This window comes from Asterias amurensis, chromosome 8 (assembly GCF_032118995.1).
Source record: "Asterias amurensis chromosome 8, ASM3211899v1".
Lineage (NCBI taxonomy): Eukaryota > Metazoa > Echinodermata > Asteroidea > Forcipulatida > Asteriidae > Asterias > Asterias amurensis.
Window position 1 is genome coordinate 8,124,757 of NC_092655.1, and position 16,003 is coordinate 8,140,759.

At 40.7% G+C, this 16,003-nt stretch overlaps 1 protein-coding gene across 3 annotated transcripts in view; it reads right to left on the bottom strand.

The window, feature by feature from the left end:
- Positions 1 to 16,003, bottom strand: part of LOC139941078 (protein FAM178B-like) — a 162,284-nt gene that overhangs the window by 43,402 nt on the left and 102,879 nt on the right. For all 3 annotated transcript variants that reach the window (XM_071937502.1, XM_071937500.1, XM_071937501.1), the window contains 2 exons: positions 15,846 to 15,953; positions 989 to 1,069 (listed from right to left, as the gene is read on the bottom strand). In XM_071937502.1, coding sequence (XP_071793603.1) covers positions 989 to 1,069; positions 15,846 to 15,953 — 189 coding nt within the window. The remainder of the gene's footprint in view (positions 1 to 988; positions 1,070 to 15,845; positions 15,954 to 16,003) is intronic.

The window sequence follows — 16,003 nt, forward strand, 5'->3', positions numbered from 1 at the left end:
TAAAACTATTATAACTCTAACATTTTGATATTGTGGATAAATAATGTGGCGTAAATTTTCACCAAGTTTATCTCCAGATCATGTGATCCACAAGTTCAAATTCAAAGTCAAAGTCAAAAGTAGAGGACAAAAGGTTATCAAACCTAAACATGTTCCTACAAAAAAGGTTATGCAATTTCCTTTCAAAAGACACAAATTTAAACCAATTTGACCCAATGGTTACTGATTTATGGTCGTTTGAATATCGACGATCAGGTGCGTTTTGACCGAAATCAACGAGAAAGAGCATGCCATAGCATAAAAACGGTTTACAGAATGGAGCTCAAATTTGAAATTTGAGCTTGTTGAGCCAAGATTACCTCATAAACCAAATTTGAGCAAACTTGAAGAGGGTAGGGTATAACCCGTTGGGTGATTGGACACGAATTGACCCTTGACCCGTGCACCTATACTGACCAAAGACGGGGAACAGGAAGTCTCCCCTTTTGGCGTTGAGTCTGCCAGCTCGCAAAGCCGTCTGAGGCCTATGAGCTCGGTGATAGAGTGTCACCGGCGCCATGACCCTATGTCAGCTTGGACTGTGCCGGGGGAACGGATGTACAGCCCCAACTGACAGTCAAAGCCCTCCAGACTTTCGTGAATTACTCATAATTCAAAATCAAACCCAAACAAAAAATACTCAACTAATTTACTACTTCTTAAATTTTTCTTTTTCTTTAAATAAATAAGGCAACAATCAGGCAAAGGTTATAATGATCGTGAAAATTGTTGGATACAGAAATAACTGATCTATCCGTCCTAAGGCTAAGAAAAAAGAGGACTTGGCTCGCATGTTGCGGGGCAGTGTGGGTAGGAAGGTTTAGGGCGCTGTTGTATTTAAAAGTCTTAGCAATATTGCCCGGCAGCATAGGGAATATGCAAATTAGTAATTCGACTCTACCGGTAAGTAGAGTGAAGTAGACATATATAATTCAAAGAGTGTACTTACCCAGTAAGTTGCTTATCCAGAGAAACTTTGCATATTATGTAGGCAAGTGATTGTAAATCTTTGTTGTTTAGAGAGGCTTTCCTGTAGAAAAACACACAAAAAAACAAGTCACAGTAAACAGTACATCTTATAATAAAGACAATAGGCAACTTGACATTGACTACAATGTGGTGCAAGGGGCCACAGTATACACCTCTGAGGGACTGTGTGCACATAGAGATCACATCGAGTGTCACATTGAGAGATGAATCCATGACAACACCAAGATTGCCAGAATGATTAGCCAGATGAATAATTGGCTCTCTGATATGTATTAACTGATATGTACAGTGCTGAACTTAATAAGGTGAAGTGCAACAGCTCAGTCTTCTTGTCATTCAAGACCAATATCTTGGCGACACACTATGACTTGATTTCATTCATGCAGTCCTCACAACTTTTAATGGCTTATGGTCATGATTCTTAGGGTTGACTTGAGCAACATCAGCGTAAACAGCACATTGAAGATGATGGGCAGCTATGATGCCCTGAATAGAGGCACTGTACAAACAAATAACACTGGCCCAGCAACCATGGCAAAAGAGCCCTGTGGAACACAGCAAGTGATACTGGCTGAATCAGACACGCACTCTTTATTGGCCACAGATTGAGTCCTGTAAGTTAAGATGACTGTTTCAGAGGCTTGCCCTTGATGCAATAACGTATAAACAGATGATCTATGAGCAGTACAAGCAGGGCCTCTTGGTGTTTATCCAGAGCAGATACAATGTCATTATGGGTCTGAATAAGAGCTGCAAGCTCGAAGATAGGCTGACAGCAGGGTAGGGTACAAACTAAACTCTTCTAAGTAACATTAACTAGACATTGAGAGTTGTTTTGACACAAACTTTACATATTCCTAAACAGCTGACAAAAATATGTTTGCATTTACAGTAACAAAAACGTGCAGTGATGATGAAATTTGAAAATATTTATGGTCATTAAGAGTTATTAATGTAAAAGAATGATGTAACAAATAACTGCATTAATTTCAACCTACATGTAGGAACCTGAAACACGACGTACGTGTATTACTAAACATTTGGGTGGAACCAGTTTCGACAAGAAGAGGGGGTCAAACAAGGTCACCATTAAACAAGAATGAAACATCAGCTTCCAGTTTTGACAGGAAATGACTTCACCTTTGTAAAAAATATAGACTTGCCCAAGAGCTTTTAATTGATGTCATGACTATTAATGTAGGGTCACACATGATCAACATTGTAAAATTGCCGAAGGGTTGTAATATAATGTAATTATTTGAATAGATACAAATTTAAGTATATAAGATGATCAAATTAGTACATAAAATTTCAACTTCCGGTTTAACTTTACTTTATTGAGTTTTACCAGAAGTAAAGGTCAACTGAGGTGACGATTTGTATTCAGATTGTATAACGTTACAAGACCTGTTGTATGCATCATAGATCTTGTCTGTAGCCTATAGGGTTCTCAAGATAATAATTTTTCAAATTATATAACCTTTATTCAACGTAATGACATCATCAATGGCATCATCATTCAAAAAAGAATTGCGGTATCATCTACGTACTAAGATTTTGTACCTGATAAGTTTCAACGTTCAATTAGATTTTAATCTCGAGTTATGCACTTATATTACATTTGCTTACGGAAAATCACAAAGGCACATTTGACCTTTCTGTATGACCGGAAGTAAAGGTCACAAAATTTGGTGTAAGCTGTTTAAATGTTGCCCCAATCTTGATCTATCAGATGCCCAGTTATGAACATCATAACTTTCACATTCAATTAGATACAGCGAAAAGCAAATGGTAATTTTTCAACTTGAAAAACCTTGTAGCTCGACACCTGATGACATCATCTACATGCCGTCTTCATATTGAGGTTCAATTGTCTGATGAGTTTCAAGGTTCAATTCAGTTTCAATCTTGAGTTATGCTGTAGAGAAGAGTTCGACGCAAGAAGAAGATGGGGGAAAAAATCTAGAACAATAAAAAATAAATGATTAAAAAGCTAACAACTGGTAAAAAGCAAGGAAATACCACAATCCGAAAATATGAAAAAACACAAGGGCCTTATATTACAGGACTTAACCCAAACAGTAAAAATGCATAGACATAAAGACAGTAGATACGATAGTGAAAATGCATTCACATAAAGGCAGTACATACACAAATGTACTTAGGAGAGGAACAATAAAAGCAAGAAACTGAACTAGACCCAGTGCTATACTTTGTCAAGTTTCCCTCACAGTTTCTATCTGAGGCTTGGATGGGGGCTGGCCAATCTGGGTTTTTTTTTCTCTATACGGTTCAATTGGTAACCATTTTCTAATTTCCCTTTTACCAACCAGTCCGGTTTCCCCTCTCTAGGCTGATGCAGTGATGGTGTGGATCATTTGATGTAAGTTGTAACTTGTAAGTTGTAAGTTGTTAATCATCATATTCCAGGAGATCCCTAATGGGGTATGTGTTAGTGGAAGTGGGCATGGTTGCAGTGTAGGGTGCTACCATTTGGTGTGGTGACCTCGTAGCACTTTGGGGTCCTTTTTCACAAAGTCCTAACTTAGAACTAGTCCTATGAGATTATTAAAAACGTATGGCTAGTCCTACGTTACTTGAGATGAGACTAGTCTTTAATCTTTGTGAAAATCAACCCCTGGGCTCCTTTCGTACTTTTGTGACCTCTCCTGGACACAAAATGTTGTTATCTTGTTTAATAATAATTATAATAATAATATAGGTATTTATATAGCGCCTTTAACACAGATCAAAGTGTTGAACAATGAATAAAACAAGAACAAGCAAAGAAATATAAACAAAACAGCAAAGGATTAATGACGAGGCTGACTGAAAAAGTAGGTTTTGAGTTGGTTTTTTTTAAATGGCAGTAGAAGATGATTCCCTGATCAGTTTAGGTAATTTATTCCATTCCTTTGGCCCAGCTGTAGAAAAAGACCTTGAGCTGGCAGATCGAGAAGGCCGGTGCTCACAGAGAAGGGATTTATCAGAGGAGGAGCGAAGACCTTCTCTGCCAGGTGTATAAGAAGACAATAGAACAGAAAGATAATTTGGAGCAAGACCCTGGGAGCATTTATAGACATAAAGAAGCAGCTTGAAAAGAATACGATCATGTATAGGAAGCCAGTGCAGTTAGGACAAAAGATTGGAAGCACTAGCAGAGCGAGGAGCCAGGTATATGAGACGAGCAGCTTGGTTTGGAGTGTCTGAAGTCCGTTTTGTTCAGCCTGGGTAATACCGTAAAGAATGGCATTACCGAAGTCCAGACGAGAGGTGGTTATGAGGGAACGTACTGCATGGTGGCAGGTATCCTGGTCAAGAAATCTGCGGATATGACGAAGATTGCGAAGGTGGAAATTAATTGATTTTCAAACAGCAGCGCTGTGATTAGACATGGACATAGATGGATCGAAAAACGATGCCCAAATTTTGGATAGACCTGGATGGCTTAATGAAAGAGTTGCCGATGGGGAGGACAACATCGGACAGAGAAGTGATGGCACGGGGGGATGCTGCAACGAAGAACTATGTCTTTTCATCGTTGATCTTTAGCTTGTTGGCTAACATCCATCCCTTAATGTCTGAAATGCAGGAGCAGAGTTTAGATATGGCTAGTTTAGAGCTGCCTTGAGTGGAAGGGTCAAAGGCTGTATAGAGTTGTGTATCGTCTGCATACATGTGGTATCGCAAGTGATAACGATCAATGATATTGAAAACAGGTTGTGTGTAAAAGGTGAATAAGGGCGGGCCCAACTTCTAAAAATTTAAATAAATTTTTGTTGTTGTATGCAAGTCGCCTCACACACAAGGCCTGAAGGCCACTTCAAGGTGTGGGCTACAATTATTTTTTCCAGAGGCCGTTGCCACCTACTCCTAAGGCTGAAACATGGTTACCCCTTTCACAGGCCATACGAATGTAGGCTTGGGTATCATCAATTCAAAGCCTGGCAGGTAGAGCAGAAAGCACTACCTCCCCAATTTTATGTAGCAAGTGTAACGACCGGGATCCGAACCCACACCCTGCTGATCAAACACCAGTGCTTGAATTCGGTGCTCTTAACTGCTTGGCCATGACACTACCACTGCCACTACCGAGCCCTGAGGATTTTGTCCAACAAACAGTTTTCATTTGGTCTTTTCTGTTTTGTAGTCGGTGGAAGGTATCGGATGGCTGCTGCGATGGGTCGTTGCTGGGTAGGGTTGTGCGGAACGGACGGCCAAATAAGATTTCGGCAGAGGCTTGCAGACCTGTGTCAAGAGGAGTTGCTTGAGGTTGAGTAAGGCCTGGTTGATGTCTTGATGCTGATAGCTAGGCAATGGCTGCACTGGTGGTGTTTTTAACAGCTGGAAGATAAGGGGTAAGTCGAATGGTAGTCTGTAAACAATGAAAACGGCCGAATCCAAAAATCAGGGCTAGGGTTTCTCTCTCAATGTTGGAGTAACAGGATCGAGCCTTGGAAAGGCTTTTGGAGGCGAAAGGGACTGGTTTGTCCTCTTGCAGGAGGCAGGCCTCAAGCCTGTGGTTGGTTTTGAGGGGTCATAATACTGTAAGCATGATGTGCTGGAGATGGAGCCTTTTGCATTGAATGATGCCTGGTGATTCTCTTGCCTCATTCAGGAGGTGTCTATTTACCGCAGTTCACTCAGGGGTGCTGTCTTGGTAGCAAAGTGTGGGATGTATGTTGAGACATTTGTGAAAATCCTCTTTATCTTGTGGGGTCGGGATTGCAAGATGTCCTCTATTCGCCCATGGTCAAGGGCAGATGCCTGTGTAGGAGTAAACAGATCCAAAGAAGTTGATCTTGTTGTCTCTGATTCCGCATTTGGAGTTATTGTAGACTTAGGCCTTCTCCCTCGGCTGTTCATTAGGTGTAGCAGATTGGCATTGTGCTCGGCTTCGGTATGGCCATACACAGCCATGTCAACAACTTGGAGAAGTATCAAGCACCTTCAAAAGCTGGGTGAGTTCCTCTTGTGTGGGTACTGCAAAGATAACTATCTTATACTCAATGCTACTAATAATAAAGAGCTTGACATTGACTTTCGTAAAAGTAAGCCTGAGCCTAGTAATATTGTAATTGATAACAAGTGTGTTAAAAGGGTTAATACATATAAATACCTTGGAGTTTTGTTTGATGATAAACTGGATTGGAGTGCTCACATGGATTACGTAATGAAAAAGCTTTAAAACTCTCGCGTGCATTGTTTTCATAAAATGAATGCGTTCAGGGTCAGTAATGAAATTCTTGTTACATTCTATTTAATTGTTCTATCTGTGGGGTATGAGTTATTGTGTGACGGGCTGGGGTGGGAACGCTTTGAAAAGGGATAAAGATATGATTGATCGTCTGGTGAGGAAAGTAGGGAAAATGACGGGGGTGTTTGCAGTCGGTGGACTCTCTGCACCAGGAGCGGGTGACAAGTCTGTTTCGTCGTATTATAGACGATAATAGCCACCCGCTTCATGGTGAACTTACTGATCATATTATTCCAAGAAATGATAGGATGGGACTGCCGGCTGCTCGCACTAACCATCATCTTCGCTATTTTGTCCCCATGGGTATTACGTTTTTTGTATAAAAGATAAGACTTGTGCTGGTTCACAATTTTTGCATATTTTTACCATAAATTATTCTCTATATTTTTATATTGTTGTGTAACATGGCTTGTCAGGGTATATATGTTTTCTTATTCTTAAATCCTTGTGCGTTGTATCAATGCAATGCAATTTCTTCTTTTGGAGATCAATAATTTTATGTTTCTTATGTTTCATGTGGAATCTTATGTGGACATCTTCTGAGGCTGACATTCAGACACTTGGGGTCAAGGCAGATTCTCAGGGAACCGTCTTTTTTGATGCTTGTGGTTATGGAGCTGAACCAGTCAGTATGATGATCAACGTAACGAATGACGCCCGCCTTTTCCATTTGATCAAGCTGGGCTTTCAGTTAAGGCTTGAGGCGGATGCTGCACTGACGAGGTGCATCGATACTCGGTGTAGCATCTTCTTTAAGGTAAAGATGGGCCTTGGCTTTGAAGTTCCCAAACATGTCAAATTGTTTGGGAAACCTGCGCTTGGGGTTGTCGATCGATTTGACTGGTCCCAGGGAATCACCGCGGCTGTCAACTGTTTAGGCTATATGTAGGCTGATTGACAAAGTGGACTGTCAAAACCTTAAGCTCTTTGCATAGAGGTAGACCGGCAATGGCTGGGCTTGGAGCTTAGAACACAAAAAAACGCTGTTTAGACCATACAGAATCTTTGTATTAGCACCTGATGTCCATTCTTCCCAAGCATATGATGGTTGTATTGTTGTAGGCAGTAAGCTTTGCTTCGTCTGGCTGGATGCGTGATCTCAAGTCATCACCATACATTTGCTTGATGGTACGGAGAGGCAGGGTACTGGCTCTGGCTCCAGTGTAAATCTTCAAGCATTGCTTCACTCCAGGCAGGTCTGGATGCATGATATCAATGGTTGTGAATGGCTCATTGTCAATCTTCAAGCGTTGCTTCACTCCAGGCAGGTCTGGATGCATGATATCAATGGCTGTGAATGGCTCATTGTCTATCTTCAAGCGTTGCTTCACTCCAGGCAGGTCTGGATGTATGATATCAATGGTTGTGATGGCTCATTGTCAATCTTCAAGCATTGCTTCACTCCTGGCAGGTCTGGACGCATGATATCAATGGTTGTGATGGCTCATTGTCAATCTTCAAGTGTTGCTTCACTCCTGGCAGGGCTGGATGCATGATATCAATGGTTGTGACAGCTCATTGTCAATCTTCAAGCGCTGCTTCACTCCAGGCAGGTCTGGATGCATGATATCAATGGTTGTGAATGGCTTGTTGTCAATCTTCAAGTGTTGTTTCACTCCTGGCAGGTCTGGATGCATGATATCAAAGGTTGTGACAGCTCATTGTCAATCTTCAAGCGCTGCTTCACTCCAGGCAGGTCTGGGCGCATGATATCAATGGTTGTGATGGCTCATTGTCAATCTTCAAGCGTTGCTTCACTCCTGGCAGGTCTGGATGCATGATATCAAAGGTTGTGACAGCTCATTGTCAATCTTCAAGCGTTGCTTCACTTCTGGCAGGTCTGGATGCATGATATCAATGGTTGTGACGGTTTATTGTCAATCTTCAAGCAATGCTTCACTCCTGGCAGCTGGACGCATGATATCAATGGTTGTGAATGGCTCATTGTCAATCTTCAAGAGTTGCTTCACTTCTGGCAAATCTGGATGCATGATATCAATGGTTGTGAATGGCTCATTGTCAATCTTCAAGCGTTGCTTCACTCCAGGCAGGTCTGGATGCATGATATCAATGGTTGTGATGGCTCATTGTCAATCTTCAAGCGTTGCTTCACTCCTGGCAGGTCTGGACGCATGATATCAATGGTTGTGCAGCGTTGCTTCACTCCTGGCAGGTCTGGATGCATGATATCAATGGTTGTGAATGGCTCGTTGTCAATCTTCAAGTGTTGCTTCACTCCAGGCAGGTCTGGATGCATGATATCAATGGTTGTGACGGTTCATTGTCTATCTTTAAGCGTTGCTTCACTCCAGGCAGGTCTGGATGCTTGATATCAATGGTTGTGAATGGCTCATTGTCAATCTTCAAGCGTTGCTTCACTCCAGGCAGGTCTGGATGCATGATATCAATGGTTGTGAATGGCCCATTGTCTATCTTTAAGCGTTGCTTCACTCCAGGCAGGTCTGGATGCTTGATATCAATGGTTGTGACGGTTCATTGTCAATCTTCAAGTGTTGCTTCACTCCAGGCAGGTCTGGATGCATGATATCAATGGTTGTGAATGGCTTGTTGTCAATCTTCAAGTGTTGCTTCACTCCAGGCAGGTCTGGACGCATGATATCAATGGTTGTGACGGTTCATTGTCAATCTTCAAGTGTTGCTTCACTCCAGGCAGGTCTGGATGCATGATATCAATGGTTGTGAATGGCTTGTTGTCAATCTTCAAGTGTTGCTTCACTCCAGGCAGGTCTGGATGCATGATATCAATGGTTGTGAATGGCTTGTTGTCAATCTTCAAGTGTTGCTTCACTCCAGGCAGGTCTGGACGCATGATATCAATGGTTGTGACGGTTCATTGTCAATCTTCAAGTGTTGCTTCACTCCAGGCAGGTCTGGATGCATGATATCAATGGTTGTGAATGGCTTGTTGTCAATCTTCAAGTGTTGCTTCACTCCTGGCAGGTCTGGATGCATGATATCAATGGTTGTGAATGGCTCTTTGTCAATCTTCAAGCGTTGCTTCACTCCAGGCAGGTCTGGATGCATGATATCAATGGCTGTGAATGGCTCATTGTCTATCTTCAAGCGTTGCTTCACTCCAGGCAGGTCTGGATGTATGATATCAATGGTTGTGAATGGCTCGTTGTCAATCTTCAAGTGTTGCTTCACTCCAGGCAGGTCTGGATGCATGATATCAATGGTTGTGAATGGCTCATTGTCTATCTTCAAGCGTTGTGTCACTCCAGGCAGGTCTGGACGCATGATATCAATGGTTGTGATGGCTCATTGTCAATCTTCAAGCATTGCTTCACTCCTGGCAGGTCTGGACGCATGATATCAATGGTTGTGATGGCTCATTGTCAATCTTCAAGTGTTGTTTCACTCCTGGCAGGGCTGGATGCATGATATCAATGGTTGTGACAGCTCATTGTCAATCTTCAAGCGCTGCTTCACTCCAGGCAGGTCTGGATGCATGATATCAATGGTTGTGAATGGCTTGTTGTCAATCTTCAAGTGTTGTTTCACTCCTGGCAGGTCTGGATGCATGATATCAAAGGTTGTGACAGCTCATTGTCAATCTTCAAGCGCTGCTTCACTCCAGGCAGGTCTGGGCGCATGATATCAATGGTTGTGATGGCTCATTGTCAATCTTCAAGCGTTGCTTCACTCCTGGCAGGTCTGGATGCATGATATCAAAGGTTGTGACAGCTCATTGTCAATCTTCAAGCGTTGCTTCACTTCTGGCAGGTCTGGATGCATGATATCAATGGTTGTGACGGTTCATTGTCAATCTTCAAGAGTTGCTTCACTTCTGGCAAATCTGGATGCATGATATCAATGGTTGTGAATGGCTCATTGTCAATCTTCAAGCGTTGCTTCACTCCTGGCAGGTCTGGACGCATGATATCAATGGTTGTGATGGCTCATTGTCAATCTTCAAGCGTTGCTTCACTCCTGGCAGGTCTGGATGCATGATATCAATGGTTGTGAATGGCTCGTTGTCAATCTTCAAGCGTTGCTTCACTTCTGGCAGGTCTGGATGCATGATATCAATGGTTGTGAATGGCTTGTTGTCAATCTTCAAGTGTTGCTTCACTCCAGGCAGGTCTGGATGCATGATATCAGTGGTTGTGACGGTTCATTGTCTATCTTTAAGCGTTGCTTCACTCCAGGCAGGTCTGGATGCTTGATATCAATGGTTGTGAATGGCTCATTGTCAATCTTCAAGCGTTGCTTCACTCCAGGCAGGTCTGGATGCATGATATCAATGGTTGTGAATGGCCCATTGTCTATCTTTAAGCGTTGCTTCACTCCAGGCAGGTCTGGATGCTTGATATCAATGGTTGTGACGGTTCATTGTCAATCTTCAAGTGTTGCTTCACTCCAGGCAGGTCTGGATGCATGATATCAATGGTTGTGAATGGCTTGTTGTCAATCTTCAAGTGTTGCTTCACTCCTGGCAGGTCTGGACGCATGATATCAATGGTTGTGAAGCGTTGCTTCACTCCTGGCAGGTCTGGATGCATGATATCAATGGTTGTGAAGCGTTGCTTCACTCCTGGCAGGGCTTGATGCATGATATCAATGGTTGTGAATGGCTCATTGTCAATCTTCAAGTGTTGCGTCACTCCAGGCAGGTCTGGACGCATGATATCAATGGTTGTGAAGCGTTGCTTCACTCCAGGCAGGTTTGGACGCATGATATCAATGGTTGTGAAGCGTTGCTTCACTCCTGGCAGATCTGGACGCATGATATCAATGGTTGTGACGGTTCATTGTCAATCTTCAAGTGTTGCTTCACTCCAGGCAGGTCTGGATGCATGATATCAATGGTTGTGAATGGCTCATTGTCAATCTTCAAGCGTTGCGTCACTCCAGGCAGGTCTGGACGCATCATATCAATGGTTGTGATGGCTCATTGTCAATATTCAAGCGTTGCTTCACTCCAGGCACTCCGAGGGGTCATCACTGAGATTGGCTGTGTTTTCATCCCAAGCTTGTTCAGCATTGGCATCGTTGTCATTGGTCACAAGGTCCACCTTCCCATTGGTACGATACCCCGTGCTATCTTTTGGGTTGCGCGATGTTGACCAGCTGCGCTTTGGTGATTCGCTGCATGGTCCTGTGGGGGACCTGTTTTCGCGTTGCTTGTGCTTAGTTTTCCTGCAAAATTTTGCCCAGTGCCTTTTGCAAGATTTGCACGCATTGTTCCAAACTTTTGAATCATGGGTGATTCAACTATCTGGATGGATGATTTAACAGCTTCTTACTTTATTACGCCTTTTAAACAATAAGGCATTTATGAATGGGAATAAAAGAGTAGTGACTCATTCTTAAACTGCCATTTAAAACCTTGCAGGATCGTGGCCTTTACAAAAGTGAGCACTTTACCCAATCATGAATTATTTTCAGACTCTTTTGTGTCATATGAAAGCTGAGTCACTAAGCTATCCATACATAAAAACCTTTTCCCGCAGAATCTATCATATTTTTTTTTTATTCAGCAGCCATTTTAAAAGTGTACATTTTACTTTAAACACCCTGTTTACATGTAGCTCAATAATGTTTAGGAATGAGGCATCTTCATAAGTCAATAACGAAAACGTGACCAGCCTCAATAAGATTGTTTCCATGAGAGTTGAGAATTCATCAAAGATCAATGATGATGGAAGTCAGTATTTGCAGTTGGGAGGTGGCCGTTATATATGGGAAGATGATGAAGACATCACATTGACATCCAGAGCTTCGTTGAATTAAAGTTGTTTATTTTGTTGAGCTAAATTGTAAATCCATCAACCTATACCTTGAGGGCAAGGATGACAGTGAACGATGTACATGTAGTTACGCGCAACAGTGTGGTCATCAAAATCACATCCTGACAGCCATCAGTGATGGCTATAATGTCAATTTAGTTGCGATAATGAAATCACACAGAGTGGCAGACTTGGTCAACCCCTTTACCGGTAAGTTGAAAAAAACGCACAGGTCAAAATTTACAGCGCATTTTCTCTTCGTTGACTGATCCCAGATTATGATGCAACTCTTCTATTTGCAAGAGCAATATGTCATACGTGACAACCAGCGCAGCAGCCTCAAAACTGTATAAAGAGGTGTCCCCCAAGATGACAATAAGTGGTTGGTGCTATCAAGGGTTTCGTTGTTAGCAACTGATGCATAGAATGAACAGAAGACGAGAAGAGGGAGCTGACAATTCCTGTGAGCCTGCTGTGTAATGTTAACATGTTACACAGCAGGCTGTATCAAATATCACCTAAAACCTCAGTTTCAGTAAGAAAATAACCCATCTGATTTAGTATTGCAGACAGCCAACAAGTGAACAACAAATACCTCAGTGCAGAATACGCATAATCAACTTAACGGCACAATCATTAAAACGTATGACAGTCTAATATCAGCGCCTGAATACCAACAAAAAAGGGAGGTCCTCCTCAATGGCATCACAGGGGAATGGTTTGAACTTCAGTCAGGCAAAGAGGCTTGCTCTCAGCCAACCTTTTGAACAAATTTTGAAGAAAAAATCATGTCTGATGGTTTCAAGGACCACACAGGTTCAATCAGTACTGAAGTAAAAACAACCATTTAAAGGAGAAAAAAGAAGGAACTAGAACACAAATGTTTGCAAAAAATAACACAGAGGGGTTTCTGCTCACGGAACATAACCACAAAGTGTCATGCCTTCATACAGTCTTACTGAAAATTACATATCATATTTAATATGTTATATTTGGTCAAAAACGCTAAAGGAACTCTTTGTACTAACACTGTCTGTGAGTTCAAAAGAGAGATATGATTTTTTTCCTTTTTAGAGCTTCCTGTGCGATCCAGAAGTTAAGACCAAAGTGGGGTCATGTTTTTTAAAGAATTTTTATTGTGTCATACTCATAACCTACAAGACAGCGAAAAGTTATGTCTTTATAGCATGTTAATCCGATCATTTGTTAAGTTTTACATTCCTGATTGGAGTGGAAGAAAAGGTTGAAATGTAAATGAGGTTTTGAATAAAATGCAACTGTTTCATGAGTTTTTTAGATGGCACAATTTAAAAACTTTAATGTGGTTTAGGAATTGTGTTGTTTTTGATTTTCCTATTTGGATCGAAAGGAAAGGTAAAATTTGGGTCCGGTTGTGGAATAAAATGTTAATAATGTCAAATATTACAAGACGGCACAAAGAATGAAATTTGTTGAGATGTGGTTCAGGAGATATCCTTTTTGTTTATTTTAGAGCTTCCTGCTGATAACAGAAGTAAAGGTCAAAGTGGGTTGTCAGTCTTCTTCATACAATGTTACATGTGCTGTAAGCCACAAAACAGAACAAGAAATGTAACTCTATGACATGCGGTCCACAAGATGTGTTTTGTTAGCAATAAATTTTAAATAAATATAGCTCCACACCTGATGTCAAAGCAAGTTATGTTTCTCACACATCAGGCTTTTTAACAATCTACAATATGGAGATATATTTCACCTTTTTGTGTAGTTTTAACAAAAGTTGATATGAGAGGGCGCTGTCTCATCATATTAGTAATTGAAAGCTACCCTCGTATAGATCATAACATCAAAGAACACATAGACCAAATAAAGTTTAAAACCTGCAAAAATAGACAATACGCTGCAATTTTATTTACCACATATAGGGCAGGAATAATTGTGAGATAAAAATCAATTGATTTTATGTGGGACAAGATTGGTTTCAAGATTGGCTAATAAACTATTTATGTCATTATAACGAAGTCAATTAATTAATTATTTTAAGTTGGTTATGTTTTATGTTAAACTTTATGTCCTAAGCTTTTATATGGTATATAAATAATGAATAAATATATGGTTTATAAATATGAATTGATAAGACTTATTCAAGTATGATTGAATAATGTGAATAGGGCTGATAAGAATCATAATAACAAACCAAACTAGAGCTAAATTGCATTTGTGCACAAATGCAGAGCTGATTCGTTAATAACATTTTCATATTTCTCCACTTAATTTGAAATTCTCTTTGCATCAAAGCAGTTATGACCAATCCAGCCTATTTAAAAAAAAAAATTGTTGGATTATACCATGTTCAGATAGCATTTTATGACCTAAAGGTACAAAAATGAAAAAAAATCATAAAAAATCATGTGATGACGTCATCATGACGTCACTTCACAATTTACAAGAACATGCCAGTATCTAACATTCTACCAAGGTTCAACTTTATCGCATAATTGCCTCAGGATACACGATTTCAAAAAGTGCACCTTTAATGCCACATCACGTGACCTCTAGTGACGTTATCGATTTGAAACTTCACACATATGACGGCTGCCTGACGATCATTATGTGTGTAAATTTTGAGATGATTACAAAAAACTTCACCACAAACATCTTCAAAAAGTCCATTTTGACGAGTTTTCAACCTGTCGCTAGAGGGCACTGTTACACTTTGTGACGTCATTGATATTTTTTTGGAACTGCCCACATTTGCCAGACACTAACATCGTTAAAAAGCAACTTCATACCTTTTGCCAATTTTTGAATTAGAGGGCACTTCCGATTTCGATCAGAAGTAGAGGTCATGTGAGGTCACGCACACGAAACAAAATGAAGACCTAATTTATCCCTACCTAATCCCCCAAACAGAAACCTACAGTCTCTTATGGCTGATTTGTTATAGATTTTCAAATATTTCAAACAAAACACCTTTAAGATGACGTCACGTGACTTGTGATAAAGTCATTATGACATCCTTGTTTCGCAATGATCATTGCACCAATACCTATCATCACTGAAAGTTTCATTGCAATTGCTCTTTGGGAACATTGCAAAACAGTACTTATAAAAATGATTTCTTAAGATGGCAAATAAGAAAAAATTAAAATAAAATAATAATAATAATAAAAACTTTAACAAAAACAAGAGCTGTTTTGCTGCACTGCGCTATGAAACAGCTAATAACAAATCTGGACAAAAACAATAGGCATTTCAGCTACAGGGACGAAACCTCTAAAGTTAAAAGGTGGAAAGACAACATCAGAAAGTGCACAGACTTGGACTTTACCAACTCACACCGGGATGTGGAGGATAGGAGTACATAGAAAGAGCAGGTTGCAAAGACATATGTGGTGCCCTACTAACCAACAGAGGTATATTGATAGGTGACATTGGCTAAGTAAAACCTCTTGTTACTATCGCTTATGCATAGGTACAGCATGCTTCAGAGCAACAGTAATAAGGTGTAATTAGGTGTAATTAGGTGTAATTAAATCAGTGGTGCGGGCTTCAGCTGAGCACCCATTTGTTTGTAAGAGTTTACATTTTCAGTGCTTTGGCACTCCTCCCAGAACATGTCTTGTTTATTCCCAGGCTTCTATTGAAAGCTTACAGACAAGGTCACGGTGGATGTTGGACAAGGTCTCTGAGGTAAAAAAAAGTTGGACCACAAGGCCTTCCAATTATTAAAGTACTGACTTCTGGCTTATGACAAACTTAACAGGAACTACTTTGCTGAAAACTAGTTGCAAGTCTAAAAGGTTTGAAACAGTCTTAATACTTGCCTATTACGTGCTATCACTAAACAGTGTGTCAACATTTGTATTACTTGACGTAGATTAGACACAGGGAGAAGTCTTGGTACAGCCTGTGGATGCTTACTTTGAGGACAGCTGTGAAATAAATAAAAAAATTAATTCCAAACATTAAAAATGTTAACAAA